Below are 24,117 nucleotides of genomic sequence, written 5' to 3'. Positions count from 1 at the left end.
AAAGTCAGCCAAAAGTATGAAAAATAAAATTACCAAAATCACCTTGAAAAGCCTTTCAACTGTTTAAAGCATGACAGTCATAATCTTATATACACACCCTTGTTCAGTGACATGTATAAATGTATAATACAGACTAACATTTACTATGAGCCAGAAATGACAGCCCACACCCTTAAGTGTGGCACACTCCCAAGTACTTGAGTAGATCAGGAGTTAGATGCCAGCCTAGACTAAATATATCAGGATACCACCTTAAAATAACAAAACTAAAACTTAATACATATACATATAAACATGCACACATATTAAAGAGCGCTGGAGAGAGGGCTCAGTAGTTAAGAGCACTGGCTGCTCTTACAGAGGACCTGGGTTTGAGTCCCAACATCCACATGGCGGCTCACAACCATCCGTAATTCCTGAAACCCTCTTCTAGCTCTTATGGGCAGCAGGCACACACATGATTCACAGACAAATGTAGGTGAAACACCCCCACATAAAGTCAAATGCACATGTGGAAATAGTCCTTTGTTACCACAGAGTCACGTGGTTGAACTGCACTGAGAATGCAGGTGCTGTTAACCCCCTTATACCTATCCCTTCACTACTCAACCTTAAACCCAGCCGCTCTTCTAGCTCTCAAATAAAAACCTTGATTCGTTCTTATTCTCACCTTGTTCCTGTGATAATCAACACTGAGCATTTCTTTCTTGAATGTTACTTCTTTTTGGTTTTGCGATATTTCACTTCCCAGTGTTTTCTGGATGATTCTTCCTTCATTCCATCCTTCACTCACTGTCTCTGTTTCTTTCCACATCCCAAAATACAGACATAAAATTGATCCTTCATCTCTCCTGCATATTAGCTCATTCAATATTCACCCCCTTAAAAATCTTATCTGCTCTCAGTTTCAACTATTTCTCTGCTAAGCATTGTTATTATCCATCATATATAGCCGAGGGGGGTACTGAGGATCGGGGAACTTCTCTAAGGCTGCATGGCTAGAAGTGACTGGCAAAGCCAAGTTTGCCCACTGGCAGCTTAATGCTAATATGGCTGCTACGCTATCCAGCCTACAACAAGAGGAGGGCTCACTGCAACATCAGATCAAACCAATCATTTGATTAGTTCCCTTCCAGAATTCCCTATCCATAGGATATCTTTTATATCAGTTAGGGGTAGAGTTGTTGCAAGGGACAAAAACAAAACAAAAACAATTAATGAAGATTTTAAACAATGTGAACTGTTTTGTCAACAAGAAGTCTTTTTTTTTTAGTTCGCACTGTTTAGTTGACATTAAAAGACAGTTTCTATAATCCCCTGGCCTCACTCTCCTAATTATAGTAAGATTACTAACATCCCATATATTTAGTTTGCCTTCAGTGTAGGGTCAAGTAGATCTGAGAGTGACAACATTGCATCTATATCCCATCTCATCAGCTAAACATCCCCAAACTCCATGCTCACCCAGGCTTCGCTGCCCAAAGCGTATCTAAATGACTGAGACCCTGGGAACAGGAGTGAAAAGGCACATTATCATCATGAATACAATCAGGATTCTCCTTGGGAAAAAAGAAGAAGAGGAGGAGAAAGAGGAGAAAGAGGAGGAGGAGGAGGAGGAGGAGGAGGAGGAGGAGGAGGAAGAAGAAGAAGACGAAGACGAAGACGAAGACGAAGACGAAGACGAAGAAGAAGAAGAAGAAGAAGAAGAAGAAGAAGAAGAAGGAAAAGAGACAGAGATTAAACAAGTACACAGTGGTGTTTGTGTGCCATTCACAGATGAGGAGCGTGGTAAAAATAATAAAGGGAGGCCGTGTGCTAAGGATGTCTTCAGGTTCTGTGGTCAGAAACCTGTGTCAGGCTGAGTCCTGAATGACACGAAGCAAACACTGTGGGCAGAGAAGCCAGAGGGATTAAACACTGGCTGCCAGCATCCTCGGCACATATGAACAGACAGACGAGAGAAGAGGAGAAAGCATGGTCCTCAAGGGCAGATCTCACAGGTCCTGACGGGTCGGAAGAAAAGGTGGTCTGGGTTTCACTGTCTGTTTAAACACACAATGGATAACCACTCTACCACAAATTCCTCACAGCATTCCTCCGAGTTTCCACCCACAGTGCTGTCTAGTCCCTCCTCACACTTCTTTCCCGATTGCACAAGGATCAGTCCTTCCGGGTCTAGCCCAGGTTCTATGGACCTACCTCAGACCACGCTGACGGCTCCTCCAGAGCCCTACAGACTTGTCCAGCATATCATATAGACAACTAACATTAACTATGGCACCAGCAGACTCTGTTCAAAGCCAGATACCTGTGAATTGTGTGGGCCTGAGAGAGTTGCCTGACCAGACTGTCTCACCTCACTCAGCGCCAGCGATGTGAGCATCTACCCAACAGAGCTGCTGTGCAGACTGATTCAGTTAATGCATTTAAAGTTCTTACAAGACTGTCTGGTGTCTAATGTGTTGACTTTATCACTGTTACTGCCATTATTATCATAATAATAGTCTTCTGGCATTTATTAAACATACAGACTCATTTATTGTTAATGTCTATTCTTGTCTTCCTAATGAAACTATAAACCCTTGAAGATTAACACAAGAAATCAAGAGTTCTTATCACTATATCCCAGAAGGAAAAGGGTGTAGTTGGAGAACATGGAGCAAGGAGGAGCATCTTTGGGAAATATCACAGACATGCGCCTGAAACACAGAAGTGGTTTCACAAAGACGTTTTTTGAAACAGTGACGGATGCAGGAAACTGTGCACCACTGCAGAAAACGAGAATCTTGATCTGAGACAAGAAAGCAAACTAACTCTCTCTCTCTCTCTGTGACTACTTTGGACAAGGCACACAGAGGCCAGTTCCAACCCAACATAAAACAAGCAACAAAAGTGAACAACTCTTCAACAGCAGGATCTACCTGAAAACTGAAAAGACTTTCAGGAATGTGCTCTCTGCTGCCAGAAATAGAGCTGGTGTGCTGCTGGGAAGGTGGATTCACATGTAAACGGAGGCTGTGAGGAGGAGTAGTCTGGAGTTGGGGCAACGCCTTGACTGGGCACTACCACTTAACAGTTACCTCCATTTATCTAAAGAATTGTTTCTTTTATGAGTATGAGTGTTTTGCCTGCATGTAAGGCAATGTATCACATGCATACCTGGTGCCCACAGAGGTCGGAAGAGGGCATGAGAACCCCTGAAACAAGTTACAGACAGATGTGAGCTGTCATGTGGGTTCTGGGAATCAAACTGGGGTCCTCTGCAAGAGCAGCCAGGGCTCTTACCCACTGAGCCATCTCTCCAGCCCCAATAATTATGATTTTGTGAGAGTTGTTGACCTTTCTAAAACTTCCTTAGCTGTATAAAGGATTTAACAGCATCGACCTCAGAAAGTTCATGTAGAGTAAGTGAGACAATACGTAGAGTGCTTAGAAAGGACTTAAGAAATGTTAGATTTGCGCTGAACTGCCTTTAAGATTTTGAAAGTCAACATGTCATACCAATTTTCTTCTGTAGCTAGAGGATAACTAGCCAGATACATTTATTTTTGTGTTAACCTCTCTTCTATAATTAAATTATTTCTTTTTAATTTGATTGATTTATCTTTTATTTTTGCATGAATATTTGTGCTTCTGTGAGTTATGTGCCTCACATGTATTCAGGATTCCCTTGAAGCAGATAAGGATGTTGGATCCCCTGGATCTGGAATTACAGACAGCTGTACATTGCCATGTAAGTGCTGGGAATTGAATCCAGGTCCTCTGGAAGCACGGTCAGTGCTCATAACCACTGAGTGATCTCTGCAGCCCCAATGATTAATTTCTTAATAGTCTCATTTTTTTGTGCAATTTTCTGGCCTCAAACAGTAACACTATCAGGTAATATGCTTGCCAATAAAAAGAGTATCTTATTTAATAATGATCATCAGTTTGAGAATCATTGAGAAAAAATACAAACAGTCCCCATTACACCGAGGACGGGACAGTGGAACGGAGGGTGTGCAAGCTCATCCATGGGCCAAGCAGGATAGTGGAATGGAGGGTGTGCAAGCTCATCCACGGGCCAAGCAGGACAGTGGAACAGAGGGTGTGCAAGCTCATCCACGGGCCAAGCAGATGTGCTGGCAGAACTATGGAAAGCCATAGGTCTGCTTTGCAGAACATGGAGAGAAGCAGGATACAGATGCAAAGAGTCATCATTAAAAGCAGATCAAACAAGATAAAATGAAATTATTTTCTCAATTTCAAGAACAATTCCTTAAACAGAGAGAAACTGGACACTCCGTGCAAAGGATGTGTGAAGTCAGTATGGTTGCCAGCTAGCAGCAACATGGTAAACCAGGTTGGACAGACTTCACCAACCATCTACTCAGTCTCAGTCTTCAGAACAGTGTTAAAGACAGCACTGTTCTTATCTTCACTACTGAGAGACCGATGTACAAGGAGGGAAAGAGCATGTCCACAGATGCACAGTGTATCAGAGAGGGAAAGAGTATGTCCACAGATGCACAGCATATCAGAAAGGGAAAGAGCATGTCCATGGATACACAGCAGAAGGTGAGGTCCAGGGAATTTGGGGGAGGAAGCAGGGATTTCTCTTGTGCCCCCTGAAGTCTTATGGGTTAGTATACTTTGAGCTTTGACACTGAATGGGTTGGAAAGAAACTATAAAGGTATGAATGAGAAGTTACTAGCACAACCCTAATTGCATTTTTTATTTAATATATGTTATTATTTTATGGGTATGGATATTTCGCTTGTATGTCTATCTGCTCACTACATTCACGCAATAGCCATGTGGCCAGAAGACAGCATCAGATCCCTTGGAACTAGAGTGACAGAGGGCTGTGAGCCACTACATGGCTCCTAGGAATCAAACCCAGGTCCTCTTCAAGAGCAGCCAGTGCTCTTAACCACTGAACCATCTCTCCAGCCCCTTAATTACACTTTAAATAAAATCACTAGGGCAGCTGTGTTGACAACAGACGGTAGTGCTGTTGGATAATACTTTTGTACAATGGTTTAATAAAATACTGACTGGCCAGTAGCCAGGCAGGAAGTATAAGTGGGATAAGCATACAAGGAGAATTCTGGGAAGAGGAAGGCTGAAGCAGGAGACGCTGCCCAGGGAGCAGCATGTAATGGCACACAGGTAAAGCCATGGAACACGTGGTGACATATAGATGAACAGAAATGGGCTGAGTTTAAATGTAAGAGCTAGTCAGTGGTCGGCCTGAGCTAATGGCTGAGCAGTTTTAATTAATATAAGCCTCTGTGTGTTTACTTGGGTCTGAGCTGCTGCAGACCGGGCAGAACACAGGAAAACTTCTGGCTACACTGTAGGTGTAACAAGGTGACTGTTGAGAAACTAGAGCAGACTTTCAAGGAGGATGCCATCAAGGAGGATGGCGTCAAGGAGGATGGCGTCAAGGAGGATGCCGTCAAGGAGGATGCCATCAAGGAGGATGTCGTGATGGGCCAGAGTGATGAGAGGGACCAGAAGTTACCACTCAGACTACGTGTTGAAAGAGAGATGACAGGAGCTTCCTATGCTTCAGACATAGGGCATGAGGTAAAGAAGGATCCAGTTTGAGGGCAAGGCCCATAAAAATGGCATTGCTGATTTATACAGTAACCAAATTCTTACTCATTTGCTGTGCTTTACTTTAGTACTTTTATAATTTACTTTAGTGTCCATATTCCTTTGGATGGATATTAGATCAAATTTAACAGGTCTCTTTCTATACATAGAACTTGTAGCAAAATTCTAGTGAAATAAAAAAAAATCAAAATAATTTTATGATTTTTTAAAATTGAGCTTTTCATTTTATAGCAAGTCATACAGCTTAAAAAATAGCTAAAAGACACTTTATAAATATCATTGTTAGGAGAGCCTGATAAAAGAGTATGTGTCAAAATAACTCTACCACTAAGAGCAACCATGAGGAATGAATGAAATAGATAAAGGCCCTGATGAAAAGCTTCTGCAAGCAAAGGAGATGAGCACATCTCACGGAGTGAGAACCCTGATGAGGCAGCGCAGATCAGGAGATACCAGAGGCCAGAAGACAAGGGGGATGGGGTGGGGGGCGGTCACAAACACAGAGCCCTGTGTCCCATGAAAATACTTCCAAGACAATTCATTTCTGAAGCCACTAGATGGGGCTGGGCAAAACAGGCTTCCACGCCACGGTGGGAGACATCGCTCTGGAGTACTAGGTACAGTGATGCAGTAGATATGACCTGAAGTGATGGAAGCTAGCTACCAGCAGAGGACAAATTGAAATCATGTGCCAGCCCCTAAAATTCAGTAAGCATACAGTACTCTGTGTCACCTGCTGTAATAGACCTGACAAATGTGGGGGACCTGAAAATTCTGAGGAAAAGGAGGTAAACATGCCCTGAGGGAACAAGCTGTAAAATTATTAAAAATGTCCTGTAATTTTTTTTTGTTTTTTGCTTTTCTTTTAAGCAAGTCTAGTCATCTTAAAAAGTACAAGATCATGTGAGAGTCAAGGAAGACGGTGAACTTCTCTAGATTAAAGCACATTCAAGACACACAGCTGTCACACACGGCTATCAGCTGGTCCCTCAGCTACGCCAGGCATTAGCAGGGTAACTGGTAAAAGCGGTACCTTCTAAAGCTCAGATGCTAATGTGATAAACAACGTCACTTCCCTGATTTTGACAGCTAAACTGAGCTTATGCAGGAGAATGTCCTTGTTTGTAAGAACTGCACACTCAATTATTCAAGCATAATGGGGCATTATGCTCGCAATTACTCTCAAATGGTTCCGGAGCAAAGTTAACTGTATTATATTTTCAACTCTTCTTTAAAATTTCAAACTGTTTCTTTTACATGGAGGCAAAATAAAGACGTAAACAAAAGCACTATTTTTTTTCATCCACAAACATCACTGAAAGAAATAACCATGAAAGCAATTAAGACAGACCCCGGACGAAAGCAGCACGAGCTGCAAAGGAACAGAGGCATCAGAAAAGATGACGCTCACTACAACACAAGGGATTCAGAATCCTACAAGATTCAAATTGTGGACAGCAAAGCACAGAACATGAGGCAGGAAATATTACAGAGATGGAGGCCGCAATTCTAATCATATAATTGTAAATGACTCAGTTGGGCCAGGCGAGGTAGTGCAGGCCTGCATTCCCAACACTTGTGATGCAGAGGCAAGGGGATCAGGAATGTGGGCCATCAGGATTGGCTCAGTGGGTAAGGGGGACTGCTGCCAGGCCTGACAGCTGAGTTAGATGGTGGGAATCCATAGGATGGAAGGAGGGAACTGACTCCCACAAGCTGTCTTCTGACCTACACATGTACATACACACACACACACACACACACACACACACACACACACACACACACACGTAGAGGCACACAAATGATAAATAAGATAATTTTTAAAAATACAATCAGTCCAGCCTCAGCTACATGGTTTTCAAGGCCAGAGGCTTCACACAGGCTTCTATATATTCAGTCTCTCCAGGGACTGAAGAGATGGCTTGGTGTTGAGAGCACACCTGTTGCTCTTCCGGAGGACCCAGGTTTGATGCCCAGCACCCAAATGGTGGCTTAAAACCATCCATAACTCCAGTTCCAGAGGATCTGATGCCCCTCTTCTGACCTCCCCGGGCACTATGCACATCAATGGGGCACAGACATCATGCAGGCAAAACATTCACACATAAAATAAAACAAATAAACCTAATAAAACTTTCAAATCAACCAATAGAAAAATTTAAATCAACCAGTAGATTCTATTGAAGAGTAAGGCCTAATAATCATAAATTTGTACATAATTACTGATATTGCCACAAAATATATAAAACAATGAGCAATACAATCTAAAGAAGCACAGAATTCTGTACCCCCAGGTGGAAACCTAACCCACAATCTTACTCAGCTGTGAGGCCTGGCAGCAGGCCCCCTACCCACTGAGCCAGCTGGATGCCCACACTCCTGACCCTCTTGCTCCTCCATCTACATGATTCATCACTGTGACAAGAGCTGGAAGAAGCAGTGTCAAGACTGACCTGGGCTCCTGGTGTCAGGGTTCAGGCCACCGTGACAGGGAAGGCATGGAGGTCGGAACAGCTCTGCTCCTGGTGGCAAAGGTATGAAAAGGGACCAGAAACAGGACCAGGCTATAACCCCAAAGGCTACCCCAGTGACGCCTCCCCACTAGCCGGGTCTCATCTCCTCAAGTTTCTACAGCCTCTGCCATTAATACCATCACCAGCCGAGGATCAGGTGTTCAAACACATGAGCCTGTGAGGAACATTTCAGATTCCAACCATGGCAATCACCTATCTTTCCATAAATTAAAAAGCATGTAGGAAAATAAAGGACATAAAAAGCGTAAGGGAGGGAAGGAAGGGGAAATGATAGAAAGACCAGAGGCAGAGCTGAAGGGAGCTACTCCATCAAGTCCTGGGACGCCAGCAGCTGCTGCATATGCACTCCAGCAAACCTGACTTTGCAAAAGGCACTGGGTGTTAAACTCCTCTGCTAGGATGTGAAGAGGAAACGCTAGGTTAGGTCAGTGGGTGTGGCTACACAGGTTCAGCAGCTTTGACAAGTTCTGAAGAGCATTCCAGTATTTCTTGACTAGGTGGCCAACCGTATCAATGGCTCGCTTTCCCTCTAGTCCTCTAGACCTGCCTCGGTTCTCTCTTTTCCTGATCTAAGTCTGAGTGCCTGCTTGATCTTACTGATTCTTCACAGACCTTCTCAAACCAAGTACTTCCTCTCTAACCGCACACCTTCAGGTCTCAGGCAGGAATCCTGGAAAGGGGCGTTACAAATCAATGAAAAAACACTACACTTGATAAAGGATACCAGGACAACCATTTATCCATGTGGGGAAAAGATGGAAGTTTCTAAGTATAGAGCAGAAGCATGAAAGTTCTAGAAGAAATCAGTATGTTTATAATCTTTGGTTAACAAATGTTTTGTTGATACTATATTTAAAAAACATTAAAAAAATAGTTATTTGGTATCTTAAAATTAAAGATATCAGTGAGTTTGAGGCCAGCCTAGTCTATAAAGCAAGTTCCAGGAAAGGCGCCAAAGCTATACAGAGAAACCCTGTCTCAAAAAACCAAAAAAATAAAAAAAAATTTAAAAAAAGATATCATTACCAAGTAAAAAAGTAGCCTAGCAGAATATATTTACCAAATATAAAGCCATCAAAGTAGTCGTGTCCAGATTTACAAAGCCTTCCCTTATAAGTAATTAGCCCTAATGAAGAACAGAGAAAGAAAGGAGCCAGAAATGCACAGAAGAGGAACTAAATGGACCAGTAGACCCTGACAAGATGTTTAATCTCACTACCAATCAGAGAAATATAAACTAAAACTCCAAACAGACACTTATTGGTGGAAGTATTAAGGCAACTCCACATAGTTAAAAGGGAGGTTTATTTTGTGGGTTAACTTAAAAGTAAAGGGATAGGTTATAGGATCCGGGAAAGGTGTAGCGCAGTCCAGCCCTGTTCTCTGGAGAACTCTGCTCCATCTACCTCCAGTGTCCAGAATTCAGGAACCAAGAGAGCCGGCACATCTGGATCTTAGGTCTTAAGGGCAAGTGTGACAGTTACCAGAAGCTTCAATGGGTGTAGTACTTCCAGGTCAAAGCTGGAACAGCTATCTACTACAGATACTACCTCTACCCAGTAGACTGACTAAAAATTTTAGTCAGATACTTTCACTGTCATAAAAGGTGTTGGGTATTCTTGCATATTGCTCCTTAGGATTACTTTGGACAACACTGGACAGCATGTGGTAAACACGGAACCATGTATCCCCATGCCCAGCATTTCTATGCTGATGCACAGAATATGTCTAATGCATTCCTAAAAGAATTAGATATGCACAAGAATATTTTTTAGGGCCAGGCAGTGGTAGCACACACCCTTAATCCCAGCACTTGGGAAGCAGAGGCAAGGGAATCTCTGTGAGTTCAAGACCAGCCTGGTCTACAAAAGTGAGTTCCAGGATAGCCAGAACTGCTACACAGAAAAACCTTGTCTCAGAAACAGAGAGAAAAAAAGAATATTCTTTAAAATACTGTTCATAGGGCTAGAGAGATGGCTTCGAAAATAAAGCACTTGGAGAGGACTTAGGTTCAATCCCCAGAGCCCCATGGCTGCTCACACAATCTGTAACTCCATTCCAGGGGATATGACACCCTCTCTGGCCTTGGCAGGCACTGTGTTACATGTGATACACTTAAATTCTTGTAGATAAAACACTGATGTACATAAAAATAAATAACTCCTTTTAAAAAAGAAAATAAAAATAGAATATTATTTGTAACTAAAAACTGAAATAAGCAGCCGGGCAGTGGCACATGCCTTTGATCCCAGCAGTCAGGAGGCAGAGGAGACAGATCTCTGTGAGTTCGAGGCCAGTCTAGTCTGTTCTACAGAGCGAGTTCCAGGACAGGCAGGGCTATACATGGAAATGCTGTCTCAAAAACAAAACAAAACAAACCAACAAAACAAAAACTGAAATAAGCAAATGACTATCAACAAAAGAAAGACTGAGAAATTTAATAACATACCAAGTAATATATGATGTTTGTGGGTGTATGAAGTGGGTGGGACAGACTGATCCAATATGGAAGTTACCAGCAACAAGTAAGGACAGGAATGCAACTGGGGAAAGAGCCACGGACATTGGATTTGCACCAATTATAGCATATGTGTAATTTTTCATAAGCTCAGTGGTAGAATACAGGCATTTTCCTCATACGTCTATATGCCTGAAGTTTAAATTTTAATGTCATAAAATCCATTATTAATGTGCTGCTTCAGCCTGACATTCTCACTTCTCTACAATATTATGTCAGTGTACTTTTCGAGTGTCGCTCACCCTGCCCTGTTTCCTAGCACAGTTTCCTAAGCTGCAGACATTCATACACGGCCTTCCCTGCTTTGCTATGTATGTTACCTCTACTGTGATTAATGAACACTTTCCTTTTCACCATTTATGACTTCAACAATTCTGGGGAAATCATATGTTTACTACACCCACCATGTTTTCTACTGTGAAGAGAAGTAAATATATGTATTAAATGTTTGTCCTTAGTGACACCTGGAAATATCAAATCACGCCCCGGGTTAACTCACAAGTAGTTCTCCAATTCTGGTGTAAAAGATGGCTTTGTTAGAAATTGAAATCTCCAGACCACACCCTTTGGGGTTCTGGCTCAGGTCGTCAGGGGACAGAAAGTCTGTCCTTTATGTACTCTAGGCATCCTTCAGAGTGGATCCCTCTCTGGGTATGCCCCACAATGCTGCTTCTCTCGGCCTGCCCTCTGACTATTTCCTTGGCTTCAAGCACGTTCCCTCTCACCAAGCAATGGGAATTATGCGTACGCTTTCAGGCTCCACTTAAATACCACCACCACAATAAAATACGTGGACTTGGATGTGCCATCTCTCTGGGTTCAACCTGCTTCCTTCCCCATCAATTTATTTCTAGTTTCGTATAGACGCTTATCATACTCAATGCAATATATGTCTGCTTGTCATGTTCCCTCTCCTTAAGCATAAATGTTACTCGGGGCTAGAAGCTTTATGACTTATTCAAACCAGGAATTCCATCTTGGTCACTTTATGTTTGTATACAGTAGCTATGTACATACCAGACAGAATGCACTCCATCCAATAACTAGCTTAATAATTTTTATTAACATTTTTCAATCACACAGCATAAGAAGACTATTCACCCACAGAACATTACAAATTAAACATGACACTCTAGGCTGCCTAGCTTCATTTTCAAAATGAGAAAACAGAAAATAAGTCCTATTAGGAAAGAAATACCGAAAACAATTAGGTTGACTAAAAATACCATATTCTGGTTTGGGGTGTGTGTGCTTAACTTAGAACTGCCCAAGCAAAAGTAATGGACAAAGTGAGGCTTTGATCCGACTCAGAAGCACTATCTTAAGAAAGCAGGGAACTGGCTCTTGAAAATTCTCGGAACTTCCAGAAGACACTGCAGCGTAGTTTCCCGTTGCCTTAACACTGCACACTGCCCTGATACATCAGCAATAATTCTAATTGCTTTTCTGGTGAAGAAAACCATAGTAACTATTCTTATTCAGAAAGATCAATATGTAACTCCTCTGCAAATGCTTCATTTTGCCATAGGCGTAGACTGTACTCCCATTTCAAACACACTTATTCTGATCCAAACAGAAAGTAAGCTAATAAAAACAGAGAAATACACCTTTATGTGGGACATACTCATCAATATCAACATCTACCACTGGATTGCCTGAATTTATACATTTTAGCACATATATGGTATTTTACAAAGACAAAGGATTAGCAAACCAAAACATACACTGTCACTTCTGATTTCAAGGAAGGAAGCAATGGAAACTCCATGATCTGCTCTTCTCACTGGCCTCCCTGTTGCCAGGGAGAGTAAGAAGTGAGGACTGTGGGCAGGATGGAGGAAGGTCTCGCTGATCTCACTTTCTCCTCACTCATTTTTCAGTCACATTCCTGTTAAATTTCCTGTTCTTCTTGGAAAGTCAAGTAAACTAAAATTCTCATTTGATATTTTGTACTTAATATTTTCATGCTGTTTTTACATTGCTGAACTAAAATGTTAAGCTACTATATGTCTACTTTCCTGAATGAATAAATTCAAAGGGACGTTGAACAGTAATAAAATCCCTATTACATCTGAGCACAAGTTCTGAGTGCCTCACGGTGACTCTAGTGTTGTCCTGACTTACCATGAAAGGACAGTCTATATAACTACTGATGAAGACACCCATCCAGTTACTCTGGCTTCTTGGGCAGCTAATCTTTTTTCTTTTCTAAAGTACTAAATACAGGAGGCATTAAAGCTCTGTATGTGCTCCAACAGTGTTCACACACCAAAAACATGCACCAGTTTAAATGTAAAAAGTAGCTGAGTAACTACTTCAAAGAGCAATTAAGTAGAACAGACCAGACAAGACACAGTTACTAAAAGATAACAACACACTTCGTTTGATAAGGCAGTTCTAAGAAACTCAAAAATATCATTTCTCTTTAAAAATATATAAATAAAAGAAGCACTTGGAGTAAAAAGAAATGAAATTTGACTTGATCAAATACTTCATTAATTTTTTCTTCTAACCCTAAGGGAGTGCCCTTTAAAATCCTCTTCAAATAGGATGTAACCTAATTGCTTGTCCTGGGCCAGAGTTGGCAGGATTTTTATTTCAACATTGCCACCTAGTGGACAACACTTTTAACTAGTCACTGGAACCTTGTCTCAAAGGCGGGCTCCCCAGAGTTAGTAACATTCAAGGAAGAAGTTTCCCGACATGTAACAGTTTGCACATTTATTGTTATAGACTCTAACTCAGGTAATTTACAAACATTATACACCAGGCTTCTAATACGGTACCTTAGTGATTTCTTCAGACACTCGTTCAAAGTCCTGGATGTTTCGACAGTAAAATCCTATCGTACAACTAGGATCCATTTTCCGAAATGACATCTTTTTCGGAGAAGGACAGTGGAATGTCTGTAATTTTTAGAATAGTTTGGGATTAATTTACCCTTACTTGATGGACTGAAGTAAATACCTTTTCTCAAAACTATAAACATATTTTCTAAGGAGCTGATTTTAGCCCTTCCTTCCCATCTCTTTAAAGATGTAAAAACTAAGAACCAGGATTGTGTACATTTAACCAGACTTTCAGCCTACATGACCTATGCTGTTTATCAAGCATAAACAAAGCCAACTTCTCAAGCATGGAATGCATTTCTAACACTTGAAGAGAAGAAGGAGCACAGATCACAGAGCTGGCACTTGTAGTCTAGTCTAGAACCCTGTTAGCTAGCCAGGAGACTGAGTTAAGTCTGTCTTATTAGAGATTCTTCATTGTTTACACATAAATATTCATAGCGGTTTTATCCACATAGCCAAAGCTAAAAATGAACCAAATATCCATAAACAGGGACTAAATCAAAATTTTTATGTTCAGGGGCTGGAGAGATGGCTTGATAGTTACGAACACTAGATACTGTTGCAGAGGACCCAGCACCTACAAGGTGACTCACAATTGCCTGTAACTCCAGTGCCAGGGATCCAGCGTCCCTTTCTGGCCTCCAGGGGCATTGCACACACTCATATTCCTAACAGAAGTCTTTTTTAAAATGTACAAAATTTTATGTTCATACCACAGTTACTCGGAATTAAAATGGACGTGGATAAATGTTCTTTTTAATCTTGTATGTACACATGGATAAATGAAGGTTCTTTCTAATGCTTAAAACTGCTTTATTGTTCTTATAACCTAACACACAGACTCGTGTAAGTGCCCTATATTGACATAATCAGCTTCAGAGTTTTTCTTTGATTTTGTTGTTCTTGTTGTTGTTTTGCTTGTTTAGTTTTTGAGACAGGCTCTCACTGTGTAAACCCTGGCTGGCTAGGAATTGGCTACGTATACCAAGCCGGCCTCCAACTCACAGGAATCCACCTGCCTCTGTCTCCTGAGTGTGAATTTATTGGCACAGAATTAAATATCCTTCCAATTTTCTTTTCTACTGTTTTATATTCTTGTTCATTCCTATAAGGAACATGTTAAGAGGCAGGTGAAACTGCAAAAAAAACAAAAAAACAAAAAAACAAAAAAACAAAACAAAAAAAACAAAAAAAACCACTCTGAGCAAGCCAACTGTGTCTCAGATCCAACATGTCAATAAACATACACCAATCCCTGACTTGCACAAAATGCTTAGCTAACACTCTCTTTAATTAGTGGAGTCCAACCTAGCTACACTAGATCTCTCAGGTACTAGCCAATACAAGCAGTGTCTCATCAGACTTTCCCTAATATAGTTACAACTATTTTATTTTAAAGATTAAAAACAGATCTGAGATACAGGAAAGCTAAGTAAACTGTTAGCTGTAATATGGAGGAGTGTGTGGGGGTACAAGGCATAGTTCTAGGTCATATTTATGAAAAGGTCTTTTACACACAATATGTCTACAAATAATTATTTGCCCAATTCATTGAAAACCAGTAACAAGAAATGATTCTTCAGTTTTTACTACCACATAGGGAAGACAATCAAAAAGTCTGTACAGGGTACAGTGATACATGTTTAACTCATCGGTGAATGTGTCCTTCTCTGCACAAAGACTGACTAAAGCTTTTCTAGTTTCAGTAACTAGAATAGTATGTGCCTGTTCAACCACAATCACCATAGATAAGAACCACAAATGCTAGACTGTATCTTGTGGTTATCTTGATAGCCACAAAGCACAGACATAAATCTCTGATTTCACCCCAAAGTGAGGCTGCTGTCACTGTTGCTGCATGAGGAGCAGGACGCAGAAAGGCACTTGAGGTCTCTAAGCTGAAGTCATGCTCTTTGGTTCTCCCAAGATTTTGAAGTCAAACATTAATTTAAATTCCTAATCACTTCGATTTATTGCAAAATAAGTTCACCTTTTAAATATTTTCTGAAGTGGTGTTGTCAGGCCATGTCCATTTTGTGATCATTCTTTAAGTTATGCATGTATGACTTAATTTTAAAATTTGGGTGTCTGGTAATAGCAGCCTCTAGCTCATATACATATTTTAGGGAATAATAACTATGGATATTTTCTTTTGTGACAATGAAATATATTTCTGGGAAAAAAAGAGTCAACTCTTATTTATTTCATTTTTAATGCATCATTTAGTCATTGCCTGAACAAATAATTATTAGGCACCTAAATAAATGCCAGACATGATTAGATGTTTAATTATGGAATTCATTTCTTAAAGGAGATATTGTGGGTTCACACTCTTTACAGATGTGTTAAGAATGGTAATTATTTGGTATAATGGATTTTATTACCTAAACATCTAAACAATACCAGAACAGCTGTTTTCAGACATGCCTACGATCTTCTGGAGCTTGAGATGAAGCTTCCCAAGTAGTTAAGAGGACAAGCTTGCTAACCACAGTTCATGTGTGTGAGTCATGAAGAGTGCCTTCCCTGACAAATTCACTCACTCCCTTGTCCACCTGTCCAAAAACTTTAGTGCCACTATTTTTCTTAATTTATTGGTGGTGACTGAAACAGTTACCACTGTATGATCCTTCTAGTGTCTGAAATTTGAAATTTCAACAGACTCACATGCCCAGTAACAGAGCTTTTCTTACCTTTAAGAACTTAGTATTTGCCAGGAGTGGGGGCACATGCCTCTAATCCCAGCACTTGGCAGACAGTAGATCTCTGAGTTCATGGCCAGCCTGGTCTACAAAGTGAGTTTTAGGCCAGCCAGGGCTATACAGTGAGACCTCCATCTCAAAAAATAATAAAAATAAAATAAAAACAGTATTTTTAAGAAACAGTCTATAATTCTGGAAGTATATGAAAACAATAAGGACTCATAGTGTCTGGTTAAGAAACTTTTATTCATTAATAATATATATGTAATACTGTTCTGGTTTGCTTTCTGTTGCACAATATCAGCTGGACCAAAAGTAACTTGGAAAGGAGTTTATTTCAGCTTACAGGGCACAGTCCATAAATGATGGAAGTCAGGGCAGGAGCTGAAAGCAGAAACCACGGAGGAATGCTGCTCACTGGCTCACTCCCAGCTTCTGTTTGCTAAGTTCCACATACAGTCCAGGACCCCTGCCTAGGGCTGGCACCACCCACAGTGGGCTGGTCCCTCCTACATCAATGAGCACTCAAGAAAATGCCCCATAGGCATGCTGGTAAGCCAATCTGAGCGAGGCAATCCCCCCAACTGAGGCTCCTTCAGATTACTCTGAGTTGAGCCGAGCAGGAGAAACATTGTAAATGCATTTCATGTGAGGACACAGACACATACCGGCATATAAAATTATACTTGTAAGATATACATATGTGTAGCTAGAGTTTTCCTGCCTGGCCCACAGTCAGGACAAATCTCTCTCACCTACCAGTCCCAGAGCCGCTCAGACCTGACCAAGTAAACACAGAGACTTATATTGGTTACCAACTGTATGGCCGTGGCAGGCTTCTTGCTAACTGTTCTTACAGCTTAAATTAATCCATTTCTATAAATCTACACCTTGCCACGTGGTTCGTGGCTTACCGGCATCTTCACATGCTGTTTGTCATCATGGCGGCTGGCAGTGTCTCTGACTCAGCCTTCCACTTCCCAGCTTTATTCTCCTCCTTGTCTCGCCTATACTTCCTGCCTAGCCACTGGCCAATCAGTGTTTTATTTATTGACCAATCAGAGCAACACATTTGCCATACAGAACATCCCACAGCACATATGTATAAATGCATGAATACACACATGTGTCATACTCCTCCCATACCCAACAACTAAAATTCTGTCTTATTGAAGCCACTGACACTGAAAACCTGCAACTCAAACTGTACTCATTGCTAAGGCCCTGAGAGCCTCTCATTCTCTTCTGGTTTCTCACAGTCTTTTTACTTTTTCTCTAAGGCTGCTAAACTGCTCTTCTGAACCCCATTGTCCCCCTGAAAATCACACCGTGGTGCTTTATACATTAAAAGTTGCCCTCAGGAAGGCGTGGTGATGCACACCTTTAATCCCCTCCCCGAGCAAGGGCGGAGGCAAGCAGACCTCCAGAAGTCTAAGCCCAATCTGATCTACACAGCAAGTTCCAGGCCAGCCAGGGCTACACAGTGAAACCTTGACTCAAAAACTCTAATGAAGATGACCCAAGACGAGGAAGATTCTCTTCCCCTAGTATAGAATTTTATTCAATCGCACATGCTAAGTCAACAATATATCCTAACATATTCATGAGATAATTTCACAAAGAGGAAAATTAATATAGAGACATAACAAAAGCATTTGGAGATACACAGAAGAGCTCAAGAGAGGACTACAGACTTTCATCTAGAAAACTCAATAAACGACAGTTCAGAAAGAAAGAAGTGGACCTAATTTAATTTCAAAATGTTAAAAGTTTAACTCTAAAAATGTAAGAAATCTACATGTAAGAATAATAGCAAAGGATATATTTAAATATCTTCTTTAATCTTCATGTGCAGATATTCTATTTAAAATTTCACAATCCTGTTAAACTTAGGTCACTCAATTAACAATCTCAGGACTACAAGTAATTATTTACATGGAGTTAGAGGGGAAAGGTCTGCAATCTGAATTTCTCCATCCATAAGAAAAAGTCTACAAACGTGATTTTAACAAAATACGAAGGAGGCTTTGGACCATGCCTGCTATCCACTGTCTGCACAGTTTCAGCAGCATATACAGAAGACATCAAAGCAAGGATGCTTGGGAATGCAAGGCAGCTTAAAATCTCCACTTGATATGACAAAAGCAGAATGTGAAATTTGGGGTTAGAGATTTAGGTCAGTGGTAGAGCTCTTGTCTAGCAGCGGTGAGGCCTTAAGCCCAGCTGCCCAGCAGACCTCCTAAGGTTTACTGTGGTTCACATGCAATTCTATGAAAGGAGGGACACAGCTGAGGTATTAACTTACACAAGAGGCTAGGTTGTTTCACAATATATTTTTCTAAACCAGACTTTAACCTTGCAGTTTGTTTTCATATTTACCCCTTTGAATACTGTTAAGAATTAACATTGGCTCAAAAGACATTTTTAAAACACAACATTTAACAAATTTTGCATTGACTCTATCAGTTACAATCAGTGCCCTTGCCATTCGTGATCAAATTGATCTAATCTGTAAAAGCATCAACTAGGAAAAAACCAAGTAAAATGATACAGCAGTTGGCCGTCTCACTTAGGAATGCAAACATTTCTGACTTATAATGTTGGGTGACAAAATGGCCACCTATAGGAAAAGTAGAATCTATAAAAATGAGCTTCAGCGATTGCTAGGAATCCAAATAAGCACCTGAAAATGTAGGAGGGGGGTGGATAGAAGCTCCAGCTGCTGGGCTTTTCTTTGGGAAACCATCCTTTTGTCTCCTCCCCGTCCAGGACAGACCTAACACTATAGATTCTTCTGTTTATGCACTGCTTAGTTATCTGGCTACAAAAATCCTCGGAGACTTGATCATTTATTTCAGTACAATCAGGATCTAACACGTCAGAGAGGGACATAAATGAGGAAGGCAGTAAATCACAAATTAAAATTCAGCATCCCTTTGACCAGTGCTGACTGTGGTTTTATAAACTAGCAAATACTGCCTTGTGACTGTTATACTAGAAAGGCCCGGCTCCCTAGCACACCTCCAAACATCAGTCTGCTCAGACGGGAAGGAAGCAATCCCGACTCCCCACGTACAGTACCTCAAGAGGGAAATCCTTTATGCTGACATCCACAAAGGACTGGCAGTAATGAGGATCCATGTAAATCAAACTGTCATCTACAAGGACAAAACAGAAGACAAGTAATTCAAAAAACACCTTATTATGACACTGCTTACAATCCAATTTCTATGTAGAGCAGCTAAAAAAGCCTAGGTGGAACAGCCTGCCAGCCTGATACTGACGGAAACATGGGTCTATGCAGCATAGATTAACTTTGCATAATCAAATATGCTTGTATAAGCAGAATTTTATAAAGTGATGAGACTGTCATTTAATTTTTGGTGATAAAATTACTTTCACAAACACACAATTATATTCTACAGTTTGCATATGAAAAATGCATTGCCTTCTTTGTTCTGACAGCAAGAACATATTGCTTGTCATTTCCTCATCAACGAACACCACTAAAAAAACGGTCAAAAGTAAATATGTAAATAGCAACTGCCAGAATGCAGCAGCGGTGTCTTCTGGAATTCGGGGAAACCAATAAATTAGGCTTTGTTTATGCAGTACCAGAAATGAAGCACACATTTTAAGGAATCCAATTATGTTGTGGACCAATGACAAGTGAGCAGCTAAGGGAGGACTGACAGCCGTCTGAGGTCCTCACCGGGCTCTCTTAACCATACAGTTTCCAAACATCTCTTGTTAACTTTCCCCTTTTAAAAGAAAACAATAAAGAAATATCATGCTTAGTCACTAACCTTGAAATCCAGCAAAGTAATACGACTGTTTAGGTTTGCCGCCAATAATACCTACACAATATTCAAGGCTTAAGACACCCTGTCAGAGGAAATGAACAGATTTAGATCAGGTGACAATCTGTGACAAGGGAGTCTATGCTGCTGATTTTAGAAGCACCCCAACTTCTCACCAACAGTTACTACTGTTTTACATTGGCTCTGTGTCCTGGAATCCTACTCAGTGTTAATTCACAGCATGTTGCTCAACAACACAGACAGGCCACAATGTGCCACAGAGAAAACAAAGCAAGGCACTAGTTCTTCTCTTAATGAGAGTATTCCCTTCGATCTAGAGCTGGGGTTCTCAACTTGTGGGTCAAGACCCCTTTGGGCATCAAATGACCCTTTACATTTGCCTAAGACCATCCTGCATATCAGATATTTACATTATGGTTCATAACAGTAGCAAAATTATAGTTGTGAAGTAGCAACAAACACAATTTTATGGTTGGGGGGGTCACCACAGCATGGGGAACTGCATTAAAGGGTCTCAGCATGAGGAAGGTTAAGAACATGTGATCTAGAGGATTAAAAAAAAAAAGAACTCAGACGGCCCCCACCTTAACACTGTACAGCTCACAACTGTTTATTACAACGCAAAATCTGTTATACATTCATCAGAAACCATACTTGGAGGTGAATGCAGATATATACAATCCTAGTAGTCAAGAGGCTGGGGCAGGACTGACAGTTCAAAGCTAGCCTGCGCTACAATGCAAAATTGTTGTCTCAAACAACAACAACAAACAAAATCCCATAATTTGGATCTTGGATTTTGATCTTTCCTGAGCTAATAATATATAAATGTGGTATCATCTTTTGAGGCCAGGCAGTGGCAGCGAGTGACCCGCAGCTTCCCATCAGCCCAGCAACCATGAGGGTAAAAATAGACAGTCTATAGCTGTGAGGCTCTGAGCGTGACACAGCCTTGCGGACCAGCTGTGATCACTCGACTGCCACCCTCACTAGCTCCTATTAACATTCCCCAGCAGAAGGCAGAGGGAAGATCAGCAGACTCTTGCTTGAGATTCCAGCCACTTACTCCTTCCTGGTCCCTCCAGACCCATCTCCCAGCTGATAGTGTGCACAGGGGTGAAAGGCTGACTGGAGATGGACTCTGATAAAGTCACCGTGCATGCTAAGGTAAGAATTTGCCATGACAAAACTGCCCAACTCACCATGCACCAATAAAGAACCAAGTAATTTACTTAGCAAAAGAGTGCATTCCTCACATCTTCCCAGGACCCGTTAGGCAGGTTTCCAACTTACAGAGACTATAGAAACATCACCCAAGAACCTACACTCAGAACACGGCACCTCCAACACCCTTAGTCTCCTTGGTTCTCTGCTGAAGAACTTGGTCTTCATGCTGACAGGCTGCCTAGGGAGCTCTTCCTTCCCCAGACCTTTGTAACAGCCCCAAACTGCACTGAGATGGAGTAATTTCTTTGGTCTGCTGGTATCCCATCTGGGGCGAGTAAGCATTACTGCACATCTCCCCAGGAAAAGTGTGTAACTGTTGCTAAAGCTATAATGCTTGACAGGTATTTAGGATCCGGGCCACCGCCACGCCATCCAGAGGGAGGAAGACCTGGAAACTCAGGGGCCACTGAGCCTCTGCCTCATTGGGAAGCACAACAAGCAGCCATGAGGCCAGGGCAATGCTGGAGACATGCATCCCCACAGGATCAACTTCCACAAATACCATCTAGGGTATTTTGGGAGAGCTGGGATGAGGCATTACCACTTAAAGGGGAGCCAGAGTGGGCTGGAGAGATGGTTCAGTGGTTAAGGGCACTGGCTGCTCTTCTAGAGGTCCTGAGTTCAATTCCCAGCAATCACATAGTGGCTCACAACCATCCGTAATGAGATCTAGTGCCTTCTTCTGGCCCGTAGGCATACATGCAGGCAAAACAGTGTATACATAATAAAAAAATAAATCTTAAAAAAAAAAAGAGGGGCCAGAGCTTCTGCTTGACTGTCAACCTGGATAAACTGTGGACACTGGTCAGTGAGCACACATGTGTCAATGCTGCAAAGAAAAAAAAAAGCCAGAGCTTCTCCCGTCGTTGAGGTGGTGTGATGGGCTGTTACAAAGGTCTGGGGAAGGAAGAGCTCCCTAGGCAGCCTGTCAGCATGAAGAGCAAATTCTTCAGCAGAGAACCGAGGAGACTAAGGGTGTTGGAGGTGCCGTGTTCTGAGTGCAGGTTCTTCGGTGACATTTCTATATTCTCTCGTCTGTAAGTCGGGAACCTGCCTACGGGTCCTGGGAAGATGTGAGGAATGCACTCTTTTGCTAACTGTCACTGTCTATGATAGGTAGACATATTCTACTCTCACATCTCAAACACTTCAGAATGTGTCTATACACAAAGTGGACTGGATTCCACAAAGCAGTTGCAGATTCATAGGCCCCTATCTGTATACTATGAGTCTTGATATTCAAAGCATTGATGATAACATCATTACTTTTAGTCCAAAATGTATTTTAAAAGGAAATAAATCCTGAGGACCAGAAAGAAAATTTTAAAGTGTATTGTAAAGCAACAATAACTTGCAATGGTTTTACCAGACCACGGAGATTGCAGACTAAGGAACACCTGCTGGAATGGCTAATCCTAGTTGTCCTTGTTGAGTTTTGTTTGTTTGTTGTTTTGGTTTGGCTTTTGCCAATTTTCAAGAAATCTTTGAGAAAGCTAGAAAGGTTTTTGGGAAGAGAAACCCCAGTTAAGAAAAAGCCTTCATCAGATTCCCTGTAGGCAAGTCTGTGGTCTGTTTTCCAGATTGACGACTGATGTAGGACCTTCAGCCCACTGTGGGTGATGCACCTCTGGGCAGGTGGTCCTGGCTGGTGTAAGAAAGTGGGCTGAGTGAGTCAGCGTTATTCCATGGCCTTTCTGTCAGTTCCTGCCTTCAGATTCCTGTCCTGAGTTCCTGACTCAGCTTCCCTCAGTGGACTGTGACCCAGGTTATGTAATCCAAATAAACCCTTTCCTCCCCAAGCTGCTTTTGGTCATAGTGTTTCATCACAGCTACAACAATCCCAAGACAACTGTCAACCTGACAGAACTTAAATCACCTAGGAGACATGGCTCTGGGCATATCTGGGAGGGTGTCTCCAGAGAGGCCTAACTGAGGTGTGAAGACGAACCTAAATATGGGCGGTACCATTCCATAGGTTGGGGTCCTAGACTGAATACGGGCAGTACCATTTTATGGGTTGGGGTCCTAGACTGAATACGGGCAGTACCATTCTATGGGTTGGGGTCCTAGACTGAATAGGGACAGTACTATTCTATTTGGGGTCCTGGACTGAATAAAGGGGAGCACATAAGTGGAGTACAAGCGTTCATCTCTCTCCACCTCCTTGACTGCTTCTAACGAGCCACCTCACGCTCTGGCTACCATGCCTTTCCGTCAGGCATTTTGTCCCAAGCGTTGAGGCAGGTAACTAACACATTTGTACATGTTCTTTTTCCTTTAGCAAGCTAGCCAAATCAGAGAAGGTATTTTCTAATTTAATTTGTGTTCTTAAAAATAATATGTGGTCAATTAAAAAAAAAAACAAATGTACACAAACACAAAAAATAGAATACCCAAAGATCACTTTTTAGGGTTTTTTTTTTGTTTTTTTTTGTTTTTTTTTGAGACAATGTCTCATGCTGTCCAGGACAGCCTCAAGCTTACTGTGTAGCTGAGGATGATCCTGAACTAACCTCCCTGCCTCCACTTTCCCACACACTGGTATTACAGGTGTGTGCCACCACATCCAGCTTAGAGCTCATTATTATTAAAATTTGGGGAAATATCTTCTTGATATATGACAATATTACATGTACAGATTTAATAGCACAATTTTATGTGTGGCTAAACACTGTACATGCTACTCTTTCCTTCTTTTGGATTTTTTAAAAATCTGTGTGTGTGTGTGTGTGTGTGTGTGTGTGTGTGTGTGTGTATGTGTGTGTGTTTATGTGTACTATATGGATGTAGGGGCCTACAAAATCCAGAGGGCAATGGATCCCACTGGGCTGGAGTTACAGTTGTAAGCCGCCTAATGT

The 24,117-nt window shown here is 41.5% G+C and overlaps 1 protein-coding gene and 1 pseudogene across 1 annotated transcript in view; one reads left to right on the top strand and one right to left on the bottom strand.

Moving 5' to 3' along the window:
• The window catches only part of Atg4c (autophagy related 4C cysteine peptidase), a 79,801-nt gene that overhangs the window by 6,308 nt on the left and 49,376 nt on the right, over positions 1-24,117 (bottom strand). Inside the window, exons 7-9 of the mRNA XM_059255842.1 lie at positions 20,018-20,096; positions 19,293-19,369; positions 13,444-13,563 (exon numbers count right to left, since the gene is read on the bottom strand). Coding sequence (XP_059111825.1) covers positions 13,444-13,563; positions 19,293-19,369; positions 20,018-20,096 — 276 coding nt within the window. The remainder of the gene's footprint in view (positions 1-13,443; positions 13,564-19,292; positions 19,370-20,017; positions 20,097-24,117) is intronic.
• Positions 21,167-22,257, top strand: LOC131904429 (large ribosomal subunit protein uL15-like; annotated as a pseudogene).

Source organism: Peromyscus eremicus, chromosome 2, assembly GCF_949786415.1.
Source record: "Peromyscus eremicus chromosome 2, PerEre_H2_v1, whole genome shotgun sequence".
NCBI classification, from domain to species: Eukaryota; Metazoa; Chordata; class Mammalia; order Rodentia; family Cricetidae; genus Peromyscus; species Peromyscus eremicus.
The sequence above is the reverse complement of the archived record's forward strand: the minus strand, read 5'-3'. Positions and strand labels throughout refer to the sequence as shown.